This window comes from Indicator indicator, chromosome 10 (assembly GCF_027791375.1).
Source record: "Indicator indicator isolate 239-I01 chromosome 10, UM_Iind_1.1, whole genome shotgun sequence".
Lineage (NCBI taxonomy): Eukaryota > Metazoa > Chordata > Aves > Piciformes > Indicatoridae > Indicator > Indicator indicator.
The window spans coordinates 20,904,858-20,922,795 of NC_072019.1; the positions used below are offsets into that span (position 1 = coordinate 20,904,858).

At 44.3% G+C, this 17,938-nt stretch overlaps 1 protein-coding gene across 1 annotated transcript in view; it reads right to left on the reverse strand.

Moving 5' to 3' along the window:
- Window positions 1-17,938, reverse strand: part of ERI3 (ERI1 exoribonuclease family member 3) — a 136,522-nt gene that overhangs the window by 103,443 nt on the left and 15,141 nt on the right. The window contains exon 3 of the mRNA XM_054384283.1: window positions 6,110-6,226. Coding sequence (XP_054240258.1) covers window positions 6,110-6,226 — 117 coding nt within the window. The remainder of the gene's footprint in view (window positions 1-6,109; window positions 6,227-17,938) is intronic.

Sequence of the window (17,938 nt, forward strand, 5' to 3'; positions counted from 1 at the left end):
TAAGGCCCCTTTAAGTATTGAAAGGCTGCAGTAAGGCCTCCCTGGAGCCTTCTCTTCTCAGGCTGAATGACCCTGAATCTCTCAGCCTTTCTTCACAGGAGAGCTGTTCCAGCCCTCTACTCATTTTTGTGGCCCTTCTCTGGAGTCACTCCTATGTCTTTACTAAGGATGACAGGCAACTTGTCAGTATCATGGTCAGCACCAATGTAAAACAGCTTCTACTGCTCCAAGCACCTTCAAGACGGCACCTGCTCAGAGCTGCAGCCCTCCTGGCCATCAAAGTACAGGGTGAAGTGGTCTCATCCAGATAGTTCCCATCAGGAGGGAGGGAGGGATAGGAAGGTGGACAGAGAGGTCCCCACTGAAGAGTCACTGCTTGATCTTGCCCAAGAATCCTTCCCTGCCTGGCCAAGCAAAGTACCAGGCCAAGCAAAGCACCAACTTAACCACACAAGAACACATCACCAAGCACACACACACAAGATTCACAATGCAGAAATCACACACAAAGGGATACACCTGCTCCACGGATACATTTCAATACAGGTAGGAGCGTGCTCCAAAGGGACCAGACTTCTACTCTCTCATCCTTTCTGATTCTTTCTCTGTTACATCCTAACCTAGTGCAGGATTATTGGTTTATTATAGCTTTGATAAAGTATAAAAACATAAAATGGCACCATTGTAAAGTTTCACTGGTGATCTCAAGAAGCACATGGTACTTAGAAACATAAACAAGCTGTAAGGCATTCATCATCTTTTACTTTTATTGCCTGTTCCTTCAGGAAAAAAAATCAATAAAAATTAATCATAAAAAGAGAGCAAAATACCATGAAAAAGCCTGTACAAGTACATTCTGCATAGAGGGAACTTTTCACATAAGCTCCTAGCATGAACCTTCTTGGGCATCGGACAAACCACTTGCATCTTCCAAAAGGTCATGAAGAGCTTTATATGCCTAACAACAGCTTTAACCACTTGCAAGCACTTTCCACTGTCTCTGTCTAAACATTCAACACACCCCTGTCATGGTAGGGCCTGGACAACCCCACATCATAACCAAGCCTCATCACCTGCTGTTTTCCAGAAACAGATGAAGAGCACAGGGACCAGATAAGGGCTACAGAGTGAACCAGCAATGGAATGGCAATTGGTACGGGAGGTTGAAATAATCTCCTGTAGTTCACCAAGAGCACAGGCACACCAACAGTTAAGGAAAAGGGTAGCCGTGAGGGGAACCGTGAGCTCTCCACTCTTGCAAACACCCTTCCCATGTTGTGCTTTTTCAATAAGGAAGATGGATGTGAGAGGTATTCCAGACCCAAGGAGTAAGTTGAGCAAGTGAAATGATCCTCCCAGACATAATCTATACCTACTGCTTCCCAGCAAAGGCGTCAGGCAGAGGGGAGAGGGGTGAGCAGTGGCAGAGCAGACAGGTTCTCACGTAACACCAACACCATTGCTCTTCCTACAGAGCTTACCTGGAAAACCAACATATTTCTACTCCAAGGCAGTTTGCTGCTTACCTAAGCACTTGTCTCTAGCGTACAATCCGATAATCAGGCCTGGTCTTTCTTTGTAGACGAAGAGGCCAATAAATCTCACCCTTTGTAAGCAGAGGTGCCTAGACAAAGCCCTTTACTGGCGTTTAGTGAAATGGGTATTTCCTCAGAAAACATAAACCAGCTGCAAGTCAATGGCAAGTGCTGGAGCTGTGTGGGCAGCAGCTCTCCAGGAGCTGGACACACAGCACGTCCCAGCTGTGTCCTCAGGGTCTCATCGGAACGTACACTAGGAGAGCAGTGCTGACCCCTGCACCCGCCCAGCAACTGCCACTGACCCACAGGTTCTCTGTGCAGCCACTATAGCCTCCACAAAGAAGTGGTTGCAAATACCAAAGGATATTTCTGTAACTGTTTAGTAAGGTACTCTGCATGACCTGCTTACCTATGGCTCTTCAGGAAGGATCTCAAAGTCACCCCTGAATACAGGGCCCAGGCACAAGGCCAGTTACCCCTCCAGAATGATCCCACTCTCTCACCTCAACAGGCACAGGGACAGCAAAGACAGGGTGTGCTTAGAGGTTTAGATGTTGTGCTTGGCGATATGGTTTAGTGGTGAACCTGTTAAGAGTAGGGTTAATAGTTGGACCTGATGATCTCAAGGGTCTTTTCCAACTAGAATGATTCTATGATGTGCCTGGTAAGATCATGGAGCAGATCCTCCTGGAGGCACTACTGAGACAGAAGAATAGTGAAGAGGTGATTTGGTACAGTCAGCATGGGTTTACCAAGGGCAAATCCTGCCTGACAAACCTGGTGGCCTTCTATGACAAGGTCACAACATTAATAGATGAGGGGAGAGCAACTGATGTAATTTACCTGGACCTGAGCAAAGCCTTTGACACTGTCCCACACCACATCCTGGTCTCCAAACTGATGACACATGGGTTTGATGGGTGGACCACTAGATGGATAAAGAACTGGCTTGATGGCCACACCCAAAGAGTGGCTGTCAATGGCTCCATGTCCCAGTGGAAGCCAGGGACAAGCGGAGTCCCTCAGGGCTCAGTCCTGGGACCAGGCTTGTTCAACATCTTTGTTGGTGACATGGACAGAGGCATTGAGTGCACCCTCAGCAAGTCTGCTGATGACACCAAGCTGTGTGGTGCAGCAGACACACTGCAGGGAAGGGATCCATCCAGAGGGACCTTGACAGGCTGGAGAGGTGGGCACAAGCCAACCTCATGAGGTTCAACAAGACCAAGTGCAAGGTCCTGCATCTGGATCAAGGAAATCCCAAGCACAAATCCAGGCTGGGCAGTGACTGGCTAGAAAGCAACCCTGAGGAGAGGGACTTGGGGGTGCTGGGGGACAAGAACTCACCATGAGCTGTCAATGTGCACTTGCAGCCCAGAAAGCCAACCAGATCCCGGGCTGCATCAAGAGAAGTGTGGCCAGCAGGTCAAGGGAGGTGATTCTCCCTCTCTACTCAGCTCTGGTGAGACCCCACCTGGAGTACTGTGTCCAGTTCTGGAGCCCCTCTTACAAGAGGGATATGGACATGCTGGAACGTGGCCAGAGAAGGGCCACCAGGATGATCAGAGGGCTGGAGCACCTCTCCTATGAGGACAGACTGAAAGAGTTGGGGCTGTTCAGTCTGGAGAAAAGAAGGCTCCGAGGTGACCTTATTGTGGCCTTTCAATATCTGAAGGGGGCCTACAAGAAAGCTGGGAAGGGACTTTTTAGGATATCAGGTAGTGACAGGACTAGGGGGAATGGAATAAAGCTGGAAGTGGGGAGATGGGTTGTCCAGGGAGGTGGTTGGGGCCCCATCCCTGGAGGTGTTTAAGGCCAGGCTGGATGAGGCTCTGGCCAGCCTGATGTAGTGTGAGGTGTCCCTGGCCATGGCAGGGGGGTTGGAACTAGATGATCCTTGTGGTCCCTTCCAACCCTGACTGATTCTATGATTCTGTGAGACAGGCCATGCTGTCACCAACCAGTATGTGCATAGTTGCAGGGCTGTCCAGGAGCTGGTGGTTTCCAGACTCGGATTAAAACCATCTCCTTAATGCACACTGCTAATAACAAAAAAACTTGTAGAACCTGGCAAGTTGGACTATACACACAGGTGGGGGTTCTGAGATCATTTTGCCTGCTGGCCTCAGCACTGCCCATTTTTGTTCAGCTCTGGACACAAGACACCTGACTGAAGTCAGCAACAGAGTAAGCAACTGAGATACATCATGCCCATCCTGGGGTCTCCTGCAAGCTGCACAGCTGGTGCAGGCACACATATGGCTTTATTTGCTTTAAGGCTCCATACAGAAGTTACAAACCTGCAAAGATGCAAACAGCTGCTCCACGCTCTCATGAGCAAGAGACAACAGAGAAACTAGCACCACAGAGTAGGAGCATTAGATAGGCTGAATGTCTGCCAGAAGCTCATCATCCAGAGAACCTGTCAATGACCTCAGGCTGTGGCAGGCCAGGGGCTCCATTCAGCTCCAACAGCCACTCCAAGTAAGTCTCATGCAAGAACAGAGGTGCAACCTTTAGCAGCAGGAGGAAGGGCACAACAGAGGAATTTCCAGAAAAAGGAATTCTGGGACAAGTTAATGAGAGCAAGACAACTTCTCTCTAGAATTTAGAGGACATGTACACTCTCGGCTGTACTCTAGAATATAATATTGCTTTTAGCAAAAATTAGGTGCAAGGTGTGATATTTATCACACTTGTACAATGAGATGTTGTGTTGGTGTGAGCTGAAATTCCCCCACCACCAACAATAACCAGGCTAGCCCAGTCTGGAAGCAAATGAAAAGCTGTATTTACAAGCAGAGTCTAAAATCTACGATGAAATGCAATGAATATGTACAAATATACAAAATTCACAACACTTACAAATATATACAATCAACAGAAAAGCACAACCGATCTCCCTTTGCTTCCCCCCAAGGGGACCCTCCCAAAGGGGCCTCTCTCTCCCAGGAGCTTCCCCCCCAGACCCCCCTGGACAGAGAAGCAGAGTTAGTTAAGCAGAAGGTTGTTAACTTAGCTGCCAAGGTCAGTGTGTTATCTTCAACCAGAAGAGAAGAAGAAACAGCAGCCAGACAGCCCAGCAACTGCCCCCACTGCCGAACGCAGAATGTGCAGAATGCCTACTTTGTTTTGGGTAATAGTTCTTAAACATTTCTGTCTATCTAATGGAAGTGTTTAGAACAATCGTTATTTTGCTTTCTTACACCCAATAGTGACTTATTTACATTCTTTCACTTTCTCTGTTCTGAACTTTGCAAGGAAAAATTAAAAAGACAGTTTCAAACCACCACAGATGTCCAGCAAATCTCATGGGGATGAAGACAGCCAAAGTAGTTGTCCAGCCTTCTAGCATTAATGTTGCAAAACCATTTCCATTATAACCCTTTGTTTTCACACATTTATAGCTTTTTAAAAGCCCCTCTCCTGGGAGTAATGTTATCTGTGCTTAGTTGTTGGAGGTTTTTTTTAAGTTTAAATAAAATACCTTCAGATGGTTTTTAGTTACAAGAAAATAAAAAAGTATTTGTTTTTACGACATGGAAATATGGAAGGCGCTGGTTGGTCCTGGAGGGGACTCCACCTAACACAGAGGAGTCATTTTTCATCAAGTTAGTACACATGGGACAAGCACTTCAAGAGATTAAACCTACAGTCATGAAGGTTAGGGAAAACATACCACAGTGTCAACGATCCTAGATGAGACAGGGACAGAACAAAGAACTTGGATACCCTGATTCCCAGTCAGTATTTTAGTCACTGAGCTGGCTAACGTCAAACCAGCAAGTGACACGAAAAAAAGACTTTGTTTAGATGTTTATAGCAGAGAGGAAAAACACACTTGAAGAAACAGTTAGCTTTTTTGTTGAATGAAAAAAACCCAAACCAACAAACAAAAAACCAACCCCTGCTCCCCTATTCTTTTGAACCTTCAGGGATCACATTTACTACCTTCATCCCCTCTCCTGTATCTGCAGAAAGGTGGCTGCAGCTCAAAAGCAGCTGTCCTTGGCAATGAGGGTAACCAAGTAACAAGAGGCCACTACCCAAGAAACACTTCTCAAGTGCCCGAGCACGACATCAAAAATGTCTTAAAACCACAGACATAAGTTATCCTACTGCTCTGAAGGCCTAATCAAATCCCAATAGGCAGGCCCACAGGAGAGTCATTTCAAGCCACTGAACTGGGCAGCCATACAATACTTTCTTCCCTTGCAAAGTGTTTTCTTTAACCCTCCCCTCTAGAGTAGCATGGCAAAACCACAACATGCTCACCGAGAGGCTACAGCCCTTTGAGCATGAGCTTTCATTTTGTCCTCATGGTTAGACATTCGTTAGGTAGACACCTACCTCAGGTAGCAGCTCACACCTAGAGTTATTCATGAACCCAAACTTGCGGTCTTTACATGCTACTGCAAGACCAGAAAATCACTTCCCTTGACCTCAACACGAGGCTGGCATGATACACTGCCTTGCAGCCACACCATGAAGAGGCAACCCCAACCCCTGGTGCAACAGAAACCTACTTCCCAGGGAGACTCTTGGAGCACCAGGGAACCTTTGCACTTTACCTCTGTACAGAAGGGCGTAAGCTGGGGATGCACCACAGGCTGAACATACATGTGAAAGGTGGACTCAATCTCCATCGTCCTGCCATTCAGCTTCAGGATTGGGAATTCGATGATTTCCTGAATAGGGCAAAAAGAAAAGCAGCTGTTCATTTAAAACAAACAAAAAATGAAGCAGGAAATGATCTTGCCTAGCAAGCCACCTGTAAAAGGAGGGGCCTGACAGTCTGAAAAAAAAAACAAACAAACCCAACACAAAGCTCTGCAATACAAGTGGGAAAATGGTGCCAGAGCACAAAGTACATCCAACACCATGAGCACGGAAGAGGAGGGTGCTGACACCCAGCTGGGCATCAGGAGCAGCGAGGAGGTCTCTGTTCTCAGCACTGCAAGTGCACGCATCATTGTCTAAGGTGAACCTAAGGAAGATGGTCTAGAATCACTTGCACATGCTACCCAGCAACATGGACATGTACTTGCATTTGCTTAACAAGCACATTCCAGAAGCTGTGTCCTCCCCAAGACCAGTCCCACCCTAACCATCTTGCCATCCTTTTGGAGGACACCACCAGACAGATAACATAAGCTACTTCATGAAGCTCCTCCTTCCCAGGAGAGGCTGAGGAGCACTACGCTCCTTCAACAGTGAGGAGCTGGAGGCCACTCCCAAATCCATCCCTATGGGATATGGCACAGTAGCAAGCTTTGCTTCATTTTCATCTTTTTCTGAATTTATGCTGATAGAGAAATAAAAACATTCCTTCATCAGAAGAATGTTCAATTATTTGAATAATCAGCAATCAAAAATTTACATGGATCTGTTAATAAAAAGTTTAAACAAATCCAGTTGCGATGGATTTCTCAATTATTAAGAAATACACATGAAATTAAAAAAGAAGAGCGCTGAATAAAAGCGATAAAATCCTTTGTATTCACCCCCCTCCTTCTCCACTCCCTTTCCTCCCTCCAGTTTAATGTAAGAGGAGAAGTGACAATTTGTTTGGTGTCTTTAAAGAATAATTTGTCTATGTTATTTAATAGAGATGCATGGCACCAAGGTTCTGGAGTGCAAATGAGCCTGCTGAGTGATATCCATGCAACAAGCCTCTCAAATCACTTCTGGAGAGAAACAGAGAGAGGGAGAGAGAATAAAAAAAATATTGCTTTTTAATATTCAAAAACAGTTTGCAAAATTTAATCAAAGCAGAGCAAAAGCTAACATTTTTACCACTTTGACATTTTTATTAGCGCTTTCATAAATTTTTAAAACATGAATGGAATTAGTTTAACAACAACAAAAAAAAACCTGCCTGAAAACATCTGGAAGAGACAAATAAGAAATAATAATAATAAAAAAATCCAACTCCTGTGTGTAAAATTAGCATGTGGAAAATGCAGTCGTTGCAGAGAAACTAACACAGGTTTTAGACCCCGGCTACAACCTCCATGACCCACAGACGGAAATTATCATGTGGTCATACACATAAGCTGATGACATCAGCACCTCAGCAGGCAGAAGGAAGGCAAGAAGCTGGGTGGATAAATGGAAACAACAAATAATTTAAACAGCCAGGGGAAACACCCAATTTCCACAGTGGGCAGAGCCTGTGGGCACAGCAGAGCAGCTCCCTGGAGCATTAGGCACACAGCCCAGACTCGGGCACGTGGGGAGCATGTGCCGCTGAGATGGAAAGTTAGAAAAACATAATTAAAGTGTTAACAGTGCTGAACTGCTGAGGTGTAGACATTGAGCTGGCAAGCTACAGAGGACAAAGGGCTTTCTCCCTGGTCAGCTGTGACACACTCTGCACGTGCTTTGCAGGCTAAGGCAGAGCAGAGAGTTGGGCATCTCCCTCCCCACAGCCATAACACCCCACTAGCTGCCACCAAGTTTCCCCAGGAAAGAGATGAAACTTGACCCATAGGCTGGAAGGGAAGGAGGGAATAGAGACAAAACACCTGATGGCCCAGATTGCCTGTTGTGGTGCAGCCAAACTCGTCAGTTGCACCCACCCTGGATGACTTGTGGAAGCATGAAAAAAATCTGAGTAAGAAATGCTGAACACAGCTGATCCATCCCTCAAAAGAGCTACCATAGATAGGCTCTGAAAGGAGCAAATTTCTGATCAGAAGGAAAATAGCCTAGAAAGTTTGAAGCCAATGGACAGGATATCAAAACAGAGCCAGGCTTAACCTCAGGCTAATACCACCATCCCTCAAACCAGGCTGGGGTGGATGATTGCCCCTTAGGTCTGTGTCCTACCCAAAGGGTGACCATGGAATCAAGCAAGCCCACAGCAGGGCAAGACAAGCATTCCCCCTCCCGGAGGGGGATATACATTGGCTGGATTGCACAGTAGGGCTGTGGTGCAACACCAAGATTTGTGCTAAGGGACCAGAAACATCCTCAGGGGCCATCAAGTGGCTGGATGCAGAGCAAGACTGAAAGACAGCCCTGCTGCTGATCTGATACAGAAAGGCATCGCTCGCCTTCCGGAACCAAAGGCAAAATGCATTTTCAGGAGGGGCAGATTAAGACAGACGGAGGAACTAAAAAGGCATACTAAAAAAAAAAAAAAAGTGTGGAAATTTTAACAATATGCACAATTACTACAGGTCTGTGGGAAGCACACAGCCAGAAATGGGGGTGGAACCCCAAGAGCAACTTGAGTGTCTCAGGATCAAGCACAGCCACTCTTTTGGGCTTATTTGGTCAGTTCTTGAAGCAAGTGGTAAGGGACCTTTCCCAAAAGTCTATTTATCTGCACGCTTCCTATAGCAGAGATTTTTCCAGTCTCTGGCAGTGTTTGCTCCACTGGTATCTAAGGCAACAGATACCAGCCCCATGAAATCAGCCCCACTCCTCACTAACGACGTTAGCCAGTCCTGCAATGAAATTTAACCTGTGACACTGCTGTACTTTTCATTTAAACTTTCATTTGGAGAGAAGCAGTGTTTGGAGACCCTGCAGTTTGTCCTGCTAATAAAGACAAGTGTTGGGACCTTTAAAGGTGCCATTCATCTTTTGCCGTTATTAAATTCAATTTTCTTAAGCCCATGATACATCATGAAATTAAGAGTTGACATTCCTGCAGAAACAAAAATATCTATCAAACATAAACAGGAGGAGGAGGGGGTGGGAAGAGGCCTCTATTACCAAGAATTTATGGCTTAAAGTTGATCTGTTTCCACTTTTTTTTTTTTTTTTAACAAGCATATGGTTTGTTTTAGATATCCAAAATGTTATTACAGATCTAGAATTTCATTAGTAATTATTATGAAATGGTGAGCACTTAGGCGCACACACACACACACACAACCCCCCAACAGACCCTGATGCAGGAAGGCAGCCGGGCACTCTCTCACATTTCATTGCAGCCTAGCGAGCTCAACCAGCTCAGCGCCATCTCCACCACGAAGGACCTTCACTGCTTCTTCCCAGACGGGAAAGGTGGAGCAGAGCAGCACAAGGAGAGGAACACAAAGGAGAGATTCACTGCCACTTCTTCTCTTTTACCAGAGCCTGATCATCCCTAAGCATTACCTTGATATCCTCACTCATTTCTACTTCCAACACTGAGTACACATTCCAACTTCAGCAGTGATTTGTGCCAGCAGCATTTGGGGCTTCTAAGTATTTCCCTTCCCCACCCGCCCCGCCCCAGCTTTTCCTTATAGCACAACCAGAAGTTATGGATGTGCTGAAATAACGCTGAGGGTGTCTAGAGGCTGCAAAATAGCCGCGAGCTACCAGAAGAACAAATGTACCCATTTGAATTTTGCGAGCACTGCAATTAGGTATTTTATTTAGCACTGCAAAGTAACTTGAAAGGAAATCCAGGATTTAAACCACCAGCAATAAATAAGCTGTTTTTTATTTTCCTTTCATTGTCGTGAAAAGTTGAGCATGTTTTCTGTTGAGAAATTCTGCACGCGGCTCCCAATTACAGGCATTTGCATTTATATTGTTGGAACACAGAGCTTCTAAAATCAATATTAACACGCTTAAAGAAAAAGACATCGGCACCCTGGCCCTTCCCTCAGCTGCTCCCCCAAAGACTGCAACAATAGGAACCTACAGAGCCGGAGGCTTAAGCAGCTCCATCACCAGGTCCACTTTTTACAACAATCTTGCATTTCTGATTTCATGGTACTTCAAGCAAACCCACGTGAGAGCTTGCTCAGAATTTCTGCCTTTAAAAAAATAGAAAAAGAAATTAAAAAAAAAAAAAATTTCAAAAAAACATGAGGTCCCAGGTGGAAGCCTCCCACATGATCTGTCTGTCCCAGCCAGTGGGCTGAGCAGTGGTGGAAGGGTGCAGGGTAACTAAGGACTTCCTTTTAAGAGGGATTTGAAAAATTCATACGGGTGTCTGAAAGCCCTGCTATGAATCCAGCCCCTCCTTATGCAATTGTCCTAAATGAAACTCCCTTCTCTTTAGCACTAGAGCAGGCATGCACAAATTCTGGTGTCTTGATCTTCTTGCTGATAAACGAACAAGCAAACAACTATACTTGCTAAATAATTTCCTGCAATGGCCAGATCTCTGAAGTTCAGAGAAGAGGGGGAAAGTGACCCTGCCCATGGCAGTGGGGGTTGGAACTACACAATTTTTAAGGTCCCTTCCAACCTAAACCATACTATGAATCTGTATCTTTTTGGATCTGGGGAGCACTAGCATCCTTAGACAAAAAGAACAGAATACAGGGTACAGCAAGAACTTCCTGGCTCCCAAAACCTTTCAGTCCAGAAGCCCACATATGCAGTAGACAGGGCACACCTTGGGACACTGAGTTATATGTTTGATAAAGACCATGTGGCCTATTCAGTTCAAAAACTGCCAGGGAATAATTTATCTATCCCTTACTCCCACCCCCATGCAAAAAAAAGTTTAATAAACACAAGAATAAAAGATGCCCATAAAAATCAGAGCTGACTGTTCAAAATGCAATAAAAACAAGTAGAGGCTGTTGAGAGAAAGTTAGTTGCTTTTTTTTCTGATAAGGAAAAGCATAAAACTTCCTACCAAAAGACTGCTTTACACTTTCAAAAAAGGTAAGGGCTGAAGAGGCAAGGGATTCTCTGTGGAGGGACACAGCCTCAACACTAGCTCATTTTGTTCAGGGATGTTTTTTCCCCACCTCTTTAAAGAAAAAAAAAAAAAGTCATTTTATGCACAAGGAGCTTATTTCTTAAACAAACACTCGTGGTTTTGATTTACACCACGGGCTGCTCCTAAATAATTTATGGCGGGTTAAATTTATTGCACAGCCCTGGCTGGCTGCAAATTCGAATTGCCAAATAATTAGATTTTAGGGCAATGCTTATAAATTATCCGCCGATTTGTCCGGACTTGTTTGTCAGTTGCTTTGTGCTTCAGGTCATCTTTGGCATTTCGCTGTTTGTGTTTTAATTGCTGATTTACACTTTGACAGATGAGAGTTGATGCCTCCAAGATCGGGGAGGGGGCGGGGGGTTGAAGAGCAGGAAGAATCAGAGCTTTTAAAGCCTTGTGATTTTTCCCTTTTTTCCGAGGCAATTAAAATCGAAAAGGAACATAGTAAGGACAACACTAGCCTAACAGATCTGCCTCCCCAGTTTCCATCCTCTGCCTTAATTATTATTTTAACTAAAGCAGTTTCCAAGTAAGCAGCCATGCACTGGCCCTCAGGTGCAGTAGCCAAGATGACCTCATAGGTCTTTGCCCCTCTTCTAAATTTTTATTAAACTAACCAAAACAAGCACCATACAGTGGGGGCAGCAGGACTTCTGCTGAACTGGGACTATGCTGACTTTCCAAAGAATACCTTCCTGAACACACAGTGAGGAGTCTCTCAGCATTTCTGTACCAGACAAGTTACTCTGTGTGTTGATTAACCCTGTCAAAACCCCAAAGCCCTCGGGGGAAGCAGCTGACCTCTAAATGTCTTTTTTCATCCCTACCTAGCTTCAAGTATACATGTGCACACACCCAAGGATTTGATACATTTAAACAACTGTTAGATGCCCAAAAAGCATGAAATATACCTCAAAATCAAAACACAGGAGAACTGGCAGGAATATGGAAACATCATGAAACTGGGAGAAGATAATGTGAAGACAAATTTTGCTGCTCAGATTTGAATATCCAAGATTTCTTCCTTCCCCTGCTCTTAGGAGAACCTCAGTACCTACCACCAACAGTCAGGCACTGAAGTCCCATGTCAAATGTTGGATTTAATCATAGAATGGTTTATGTTGGAAGGGACCTTAAAAATAATCTAGTTCCAAATGCCCTGCCATGGGCAGGGACACCTTCCACTAGACCAGATCACTCACAGCCTCATCCAACCTGGCCTTGAACATCTCCAGGGAAGGGGCATTCACAACCTCCTTGGGAAACCTGTTCCAGTGTCTCACCATCCTCACTGTCCTAATATTTAGTCTAATATTTAGTCTAAATCTACCCTCCCTAAGCTTAAAGCCATTTTCTCTCATATCCTATTACCCTAAGACCTTGTAAAAAATCCTTTTCTGTCCCTTTCCTCAAAGATAAATTTTGAGTTCTGTTTTGGGTTCTGCACTGGCATCAAGCCTGTCTCTTATTTCCAGGTGCTTCCTTACAACTGTGAGGGTGAGAGACCATTTCTCTTTCTTTAATAGAAGCTGAAATTCCTATCTAATCACATTGCCTCCAGGAGCTTGAGCTTTAAGAGAGACATCTAGTCCATGCACCTGCCTGAGGGCAGCATCACCTCCCCCTAAATAATTTCTGACTTTGTCTAGGCTGTTTTTACAGACTCCAATAAGAGAGACTCACACGCTCCCCAGGCACTCTATCCTCCTGTTTCATTAGTCTTATCATTGGAAAGTTTTTCCTAATGTCTAATCAAAATTTCCCTTGCATTCCCTTGTTTAAATTCATGACTACTCTTCCTACCCACAGCAGACACAGGCCAGAACACTGCCTTTCTCATTTTTGCCACAGAAGACCTTATCGTACACACCCCCATCATCAGGGCACTAAATGCAACACCAATGCCTGCACTCACAGCCCCTGGTCACACTCATTTTTAATTTCCTTTTCTTTTCTCTCTCTTATTTTTTTTTTTTTTAAATAAGCATGGAGTCCAAAGTGAAACACTTCCTCACCTAAGAGACTTTCTTACAAGCCAAGAAAAGGAGGATTCACATGTCTTGACATCTTGTCCCTGACATTTTCCCTCTAAACTTAGCACTGTAGTCTATGGGACTTCCTTCATACCTGCCATTGTACCCAAAATCTACAAAGTTGTTTTACAACCCTTGTCCTACCACCCTGACCAAAACTTTTGGTAGTCATTTGCTCCCAAGCTGGTTCCTGCTTTTCACTATCAGCATCATCTCACCTGCTTTATAAAATCCACAAAGCTATTTTGATCTTCCCAACATTACCGAGACCTCAAGAATAAGGCAGAACCTCTCTCCTCTTTCCTCACCTGGGATGAGAAATATAAACCAACAGACATCGACACTTTCAACTTGTTTCTTCCAGCACCACTGACATATATTTAACCACCCAGAAAATCTCCACTGACAGTCAACAACAATTTAAGCTTGAAAGTTTAGGGGAAGTTTTCTACTTAAACCAGGTTAAAAAAAAAAACAGCAGGTACACATTTCCAAATATTACTTTTCCACTGCAGGATGATGACTACACTATGTCCTTTTTCATGTCTGCTCCTTTCCACTGCAAGGCAACCAGCCTGTGCAGTCCCTGTTGCAGAATTATCAAATCATTTCAAGATCCAACCTCTTCACCTGACATTGAGTAGCACAAGCGATCAATGTTCCCAGCAACACTAAAACATCTGGGATGGGTAGAAAGGGCACGCTAACGCATGTAAATGAACACCCAGGGTTTTACAGACATCACAAGCAGCTGCTGGTGACAGTGCATTTCTGCCCTGCGGAGAGGAACTAAGTAATGAAGTAAAGAAGAGCTATTTTGCCAACTAACAAGTGCACAAACCAACAAAGACAATAGAAAGATGGCTGCAAAGCCTGCTTGGCACAAGAGGAAGAAAAGCACAAGACCTAGGCATGTCGTGTGCCATCCACACCAAAAGAGCTAAGTTGCACTTTATCAGGGAGGTTTTGTTCAAAACTAAGAAAAGGTCACCTTAATTCGGCAAAGACCATTCCCCAGGAACCACAGCAGCCTGAAAAACAATGTCCTCATGCAGCACTGAATAGGTGCCATACCACGGAAGAATACTGCCCCTTTGTCAAAGCATCTGTTGGGAGGGATGCCGAATAGCCCCCAGCCTGAGGCTGCAAAAGAGGCCCAGGCACACGCCAATCATCACTGGCCACACAGGGCCATATGCAGGGCAGGACAAGTGTAGCACAAATCTCTCCACCCATTCCCTTCACTTTAGAAATCCCCACGGTGTGAACATTTCCAGCAGCACACGTTACCCTCAGCAGCAGCTCGATGGAGAGGCGATCAAACCTTTAAACACGATACAGCAGACTTGCACATTCCTGAGACAGCCTGGATCTTTGCTTTTCAGGGTGACTGCAGCTCAACTACTTTCTGCTGTAACAACAAGTCTACTTAACTTTGCAACTTGTCACCTAAACGATGTATAATGTTTGCACAGCTAAGGATACAGTGTTCAAACAGCACAGGTGGGGAATTGCATGCCGGGATGCATAACTGATGTGGGGTCTCGGCACGCTGCAAGGGAAAGGGCAACATGACTGATTGCTTTAAAGTAGTCATCTCATCGGCCTGTCAATAACCAGTCAAAAGCTAAGCAGGTTGGGTCAGGTTAGGACTGCAGCAATTGGCCACCTGAGTGCCTTGGTATTTTAGGCTTGTTGCTATAATAAAGCTGGGTTTATATCTTTAAATAAGAAATTGCTTTGATTTTTTTTTTTCATACATCAGATGTCTTGCCTGGTGGTCTTGTGGTTGTGCTCTCCAGGAGATTTGGGTTCAGTAGCTGTTCATGTTCTTTAGCTCGTTGGGTTTTAAATAAATACAGCTAATTCTGTTGCCTGAAGCCATAACCCACCCTGTCAGATTCATATGGGTCACAGCAAGGTTGTCCCCACTTACTGGGAGAAAGAGGGAGGCCTCCAAGGCACAATGACTGCCACAAAGAGTGCAGCTTTTGAGGGTTACACCACACCTGGTGTCTCAGACCCTGCAGAATCCTCTCTGAAACGCTAGTCTTCTCTCTACGTTTTTTAAAATAGAGACATTATTCTCTATATTGGTCAAAGAGTCCAACAGAATTACAGTGTAACACATGATGTATGGAAATGGAAAATTTTCCTAAAATAGAATGGCATCTCTTTAATTTCAGATTGTCACAGTGTGAGAGCTGAAATCCCTCTCCCACACCGACAATAACCAGGCTAGCTCAGTCTGGAAGCAAATGATCACACAGATGCACCTTGTTGAATGCTGAGCTATGAATATTCATCTGCTCTTTGCAAAATTTTTCACTGTTCATAGGAACTGTCTACAAGGCCTCAAAAAGTTTTTTCAGAAGTTCGTTTAAAAAGTTAATGCCAACAGAAAAACCCATATGAAATAGCTTTTATAAGAACTATTTCCTGCCACTCTGGGAACTTAAATTATTCCAACATAAGAAAAATGGCATAACAGCCATGACAGACAGATGATAAATATATATATATATAAAAATAAAATATAAATATAAATAAATATATGTCTCTGTGTATATATATATATATACACACACACACTTACCTTTTAGTAAAAAGAATAAACAAAAGAAAATACTTAGCCACTGTGTTACGTACATTTTTAACAGCAGTCCTCTAGAAACAACAGTAAGAAGCTGTATTGAGAACCAGGTATTTCAAACTACAGCCAAGCCTAAGCTGCATGAAGACAGGTAATTGCAGATTAATATTCCACTGTAATACTCATGCACAAGAGTGCTGAGTTAAAGTTGCCATGGGAAACAAGCCTGAATTTCTTCACTTTTCAGCAATTCACAATTGTCCTTAATAAAGCTTTTGGCAGGTGATTTTTAATGCACTGAGCTTAACAGCCACACAGAAAAAAACATGCAGGAAGAAAGATGCTGCATGGGGATCATAAAATCACAGAATCATAGAATAGCTTAGGTTGGAAGGGCCCTTAGAGATCATCTACTGCAGCCCCCCTGCAATGGACAGGGATGCCTCTCAGTTGGACTCAGCTGCTCAAGGCCTTGTCCAACCTGGCAGAAGGAAGCATCCACAAGCTCCCTGGGCAACTTATTTCAAAGTATCATCATCTGCATACTGAAGAACTTCTTCCTAAGATCCAGTCTAAACCCCCTCTCCCTCAGTTTAAAACCATTCCCTCTTGCCCTACTGCTAAACACCCTGATGAAAAGTCCCTCTCCAGCCCTCATGCAGGATCCCTTCAGGTATTAGAAGGAAGCTATAAGGCTCCCCCAGAGTCTTCTCTTTTCTAGGCTGAGTAATCCCAGCTCCCTCAGCCCATCCACCCTCATAGCAGAGGTGTTTCAGCCATCGGAGCATCTTTGTGGCCTTCCTCTGGACTCACTCCAACAGCTCTGTGTCCTTATGATGGAGACACCAGAACTTGATTCAGTATTTGAGGCGGGGGTCTCACAAGAGCAGATGACTAGACAGAACAGGCAGACAGGCAAATCCCCATTACCCACCTCTGGGTTAAGACTGTGTGAACCTCTTACTGTGTGAGCCACCTCCTGCATTCCCATCCTGGCCTTCAGCTAGGATTGCCTGGATACAGGCTCCTCAGAGCACCACTTGAAGAGCAAGCAGAATATACTTTGCAGAGGACCAGTTCCTCCATAACCTAAGTTCTCTGAGCCCAGGCCATGGCTCCCATGGCAGCTTGCTTATCCTCTATTTAGTCATCCTGCACAGGAAGCTCAGCAGGGCCTGCATGTCTGTTGCTATGACCTTAAAGGTGGCAGAAATCAACATCCACTCCCATTACAAGGCCAGTCTGTAAATCACAGCATCTCAAGAACAGAGACACATCATTCAGTTGTCCCTGTCGTGGGCAGTGAAGAGGCAGCGACCACTGAAGCCACTCCAGCTGTACCTCCCTGCAGAGGGCTCAGGGCAAAACACCTCCAATGCTCTTTCATAGCAGCACTACAGGAAACACAGCCTGAACCCAACATAACCTTGTTGTGCATTTGCACGTAATATTTTCTTACAGAAAGCCTGGCTCTCATCTCTTAATATGCTTTTGCAATCAGGAAATGTACTATGGTCATCCAAATTTGTTTGTACACATGAAAGAATAAATTAGTGACACACTTATTCATTAGTCTCACTGTTTATGGTTTTATGTTGAAATGGTGAGTGATATTCTGTGTTTATTAGTTTGTCCAGTTTCATTTGACAGCAATTATAATTCAAAATTCCCCCAGAATAACAATCAAAATGCATGCTAAACAAACTTGAAATACATAGGATACACTGAAGGAAAATGGAAATACTTTTATTTAAAATGTGTTGGTTCAGAAAACAAGGAAAGTATTGTCTGTAAACAGTTTATTCTTCTGCCTCTCGTCACAACCTCCTCCAGCAGTTAGAAGATCTGAACATTTCATACCTTTGTCTTACACAGTTTGGAAGAGGCAAATTTCTAATTCCCAACTGATTATCAAATTAGAGCGAATCTGAGAGACTGAAGTCAAGTACCTGAAAAAAATTACATGAAGAAAAAGCAACTTCATCATTATCAAAAGATAATTTAGTAACTCCTAAGTCTAGCTCCAGGTCAGAGATCTGATACTTTTTTTTTTTCACACTTCCAGGCAGCAGATATACAAAGCTTGAAT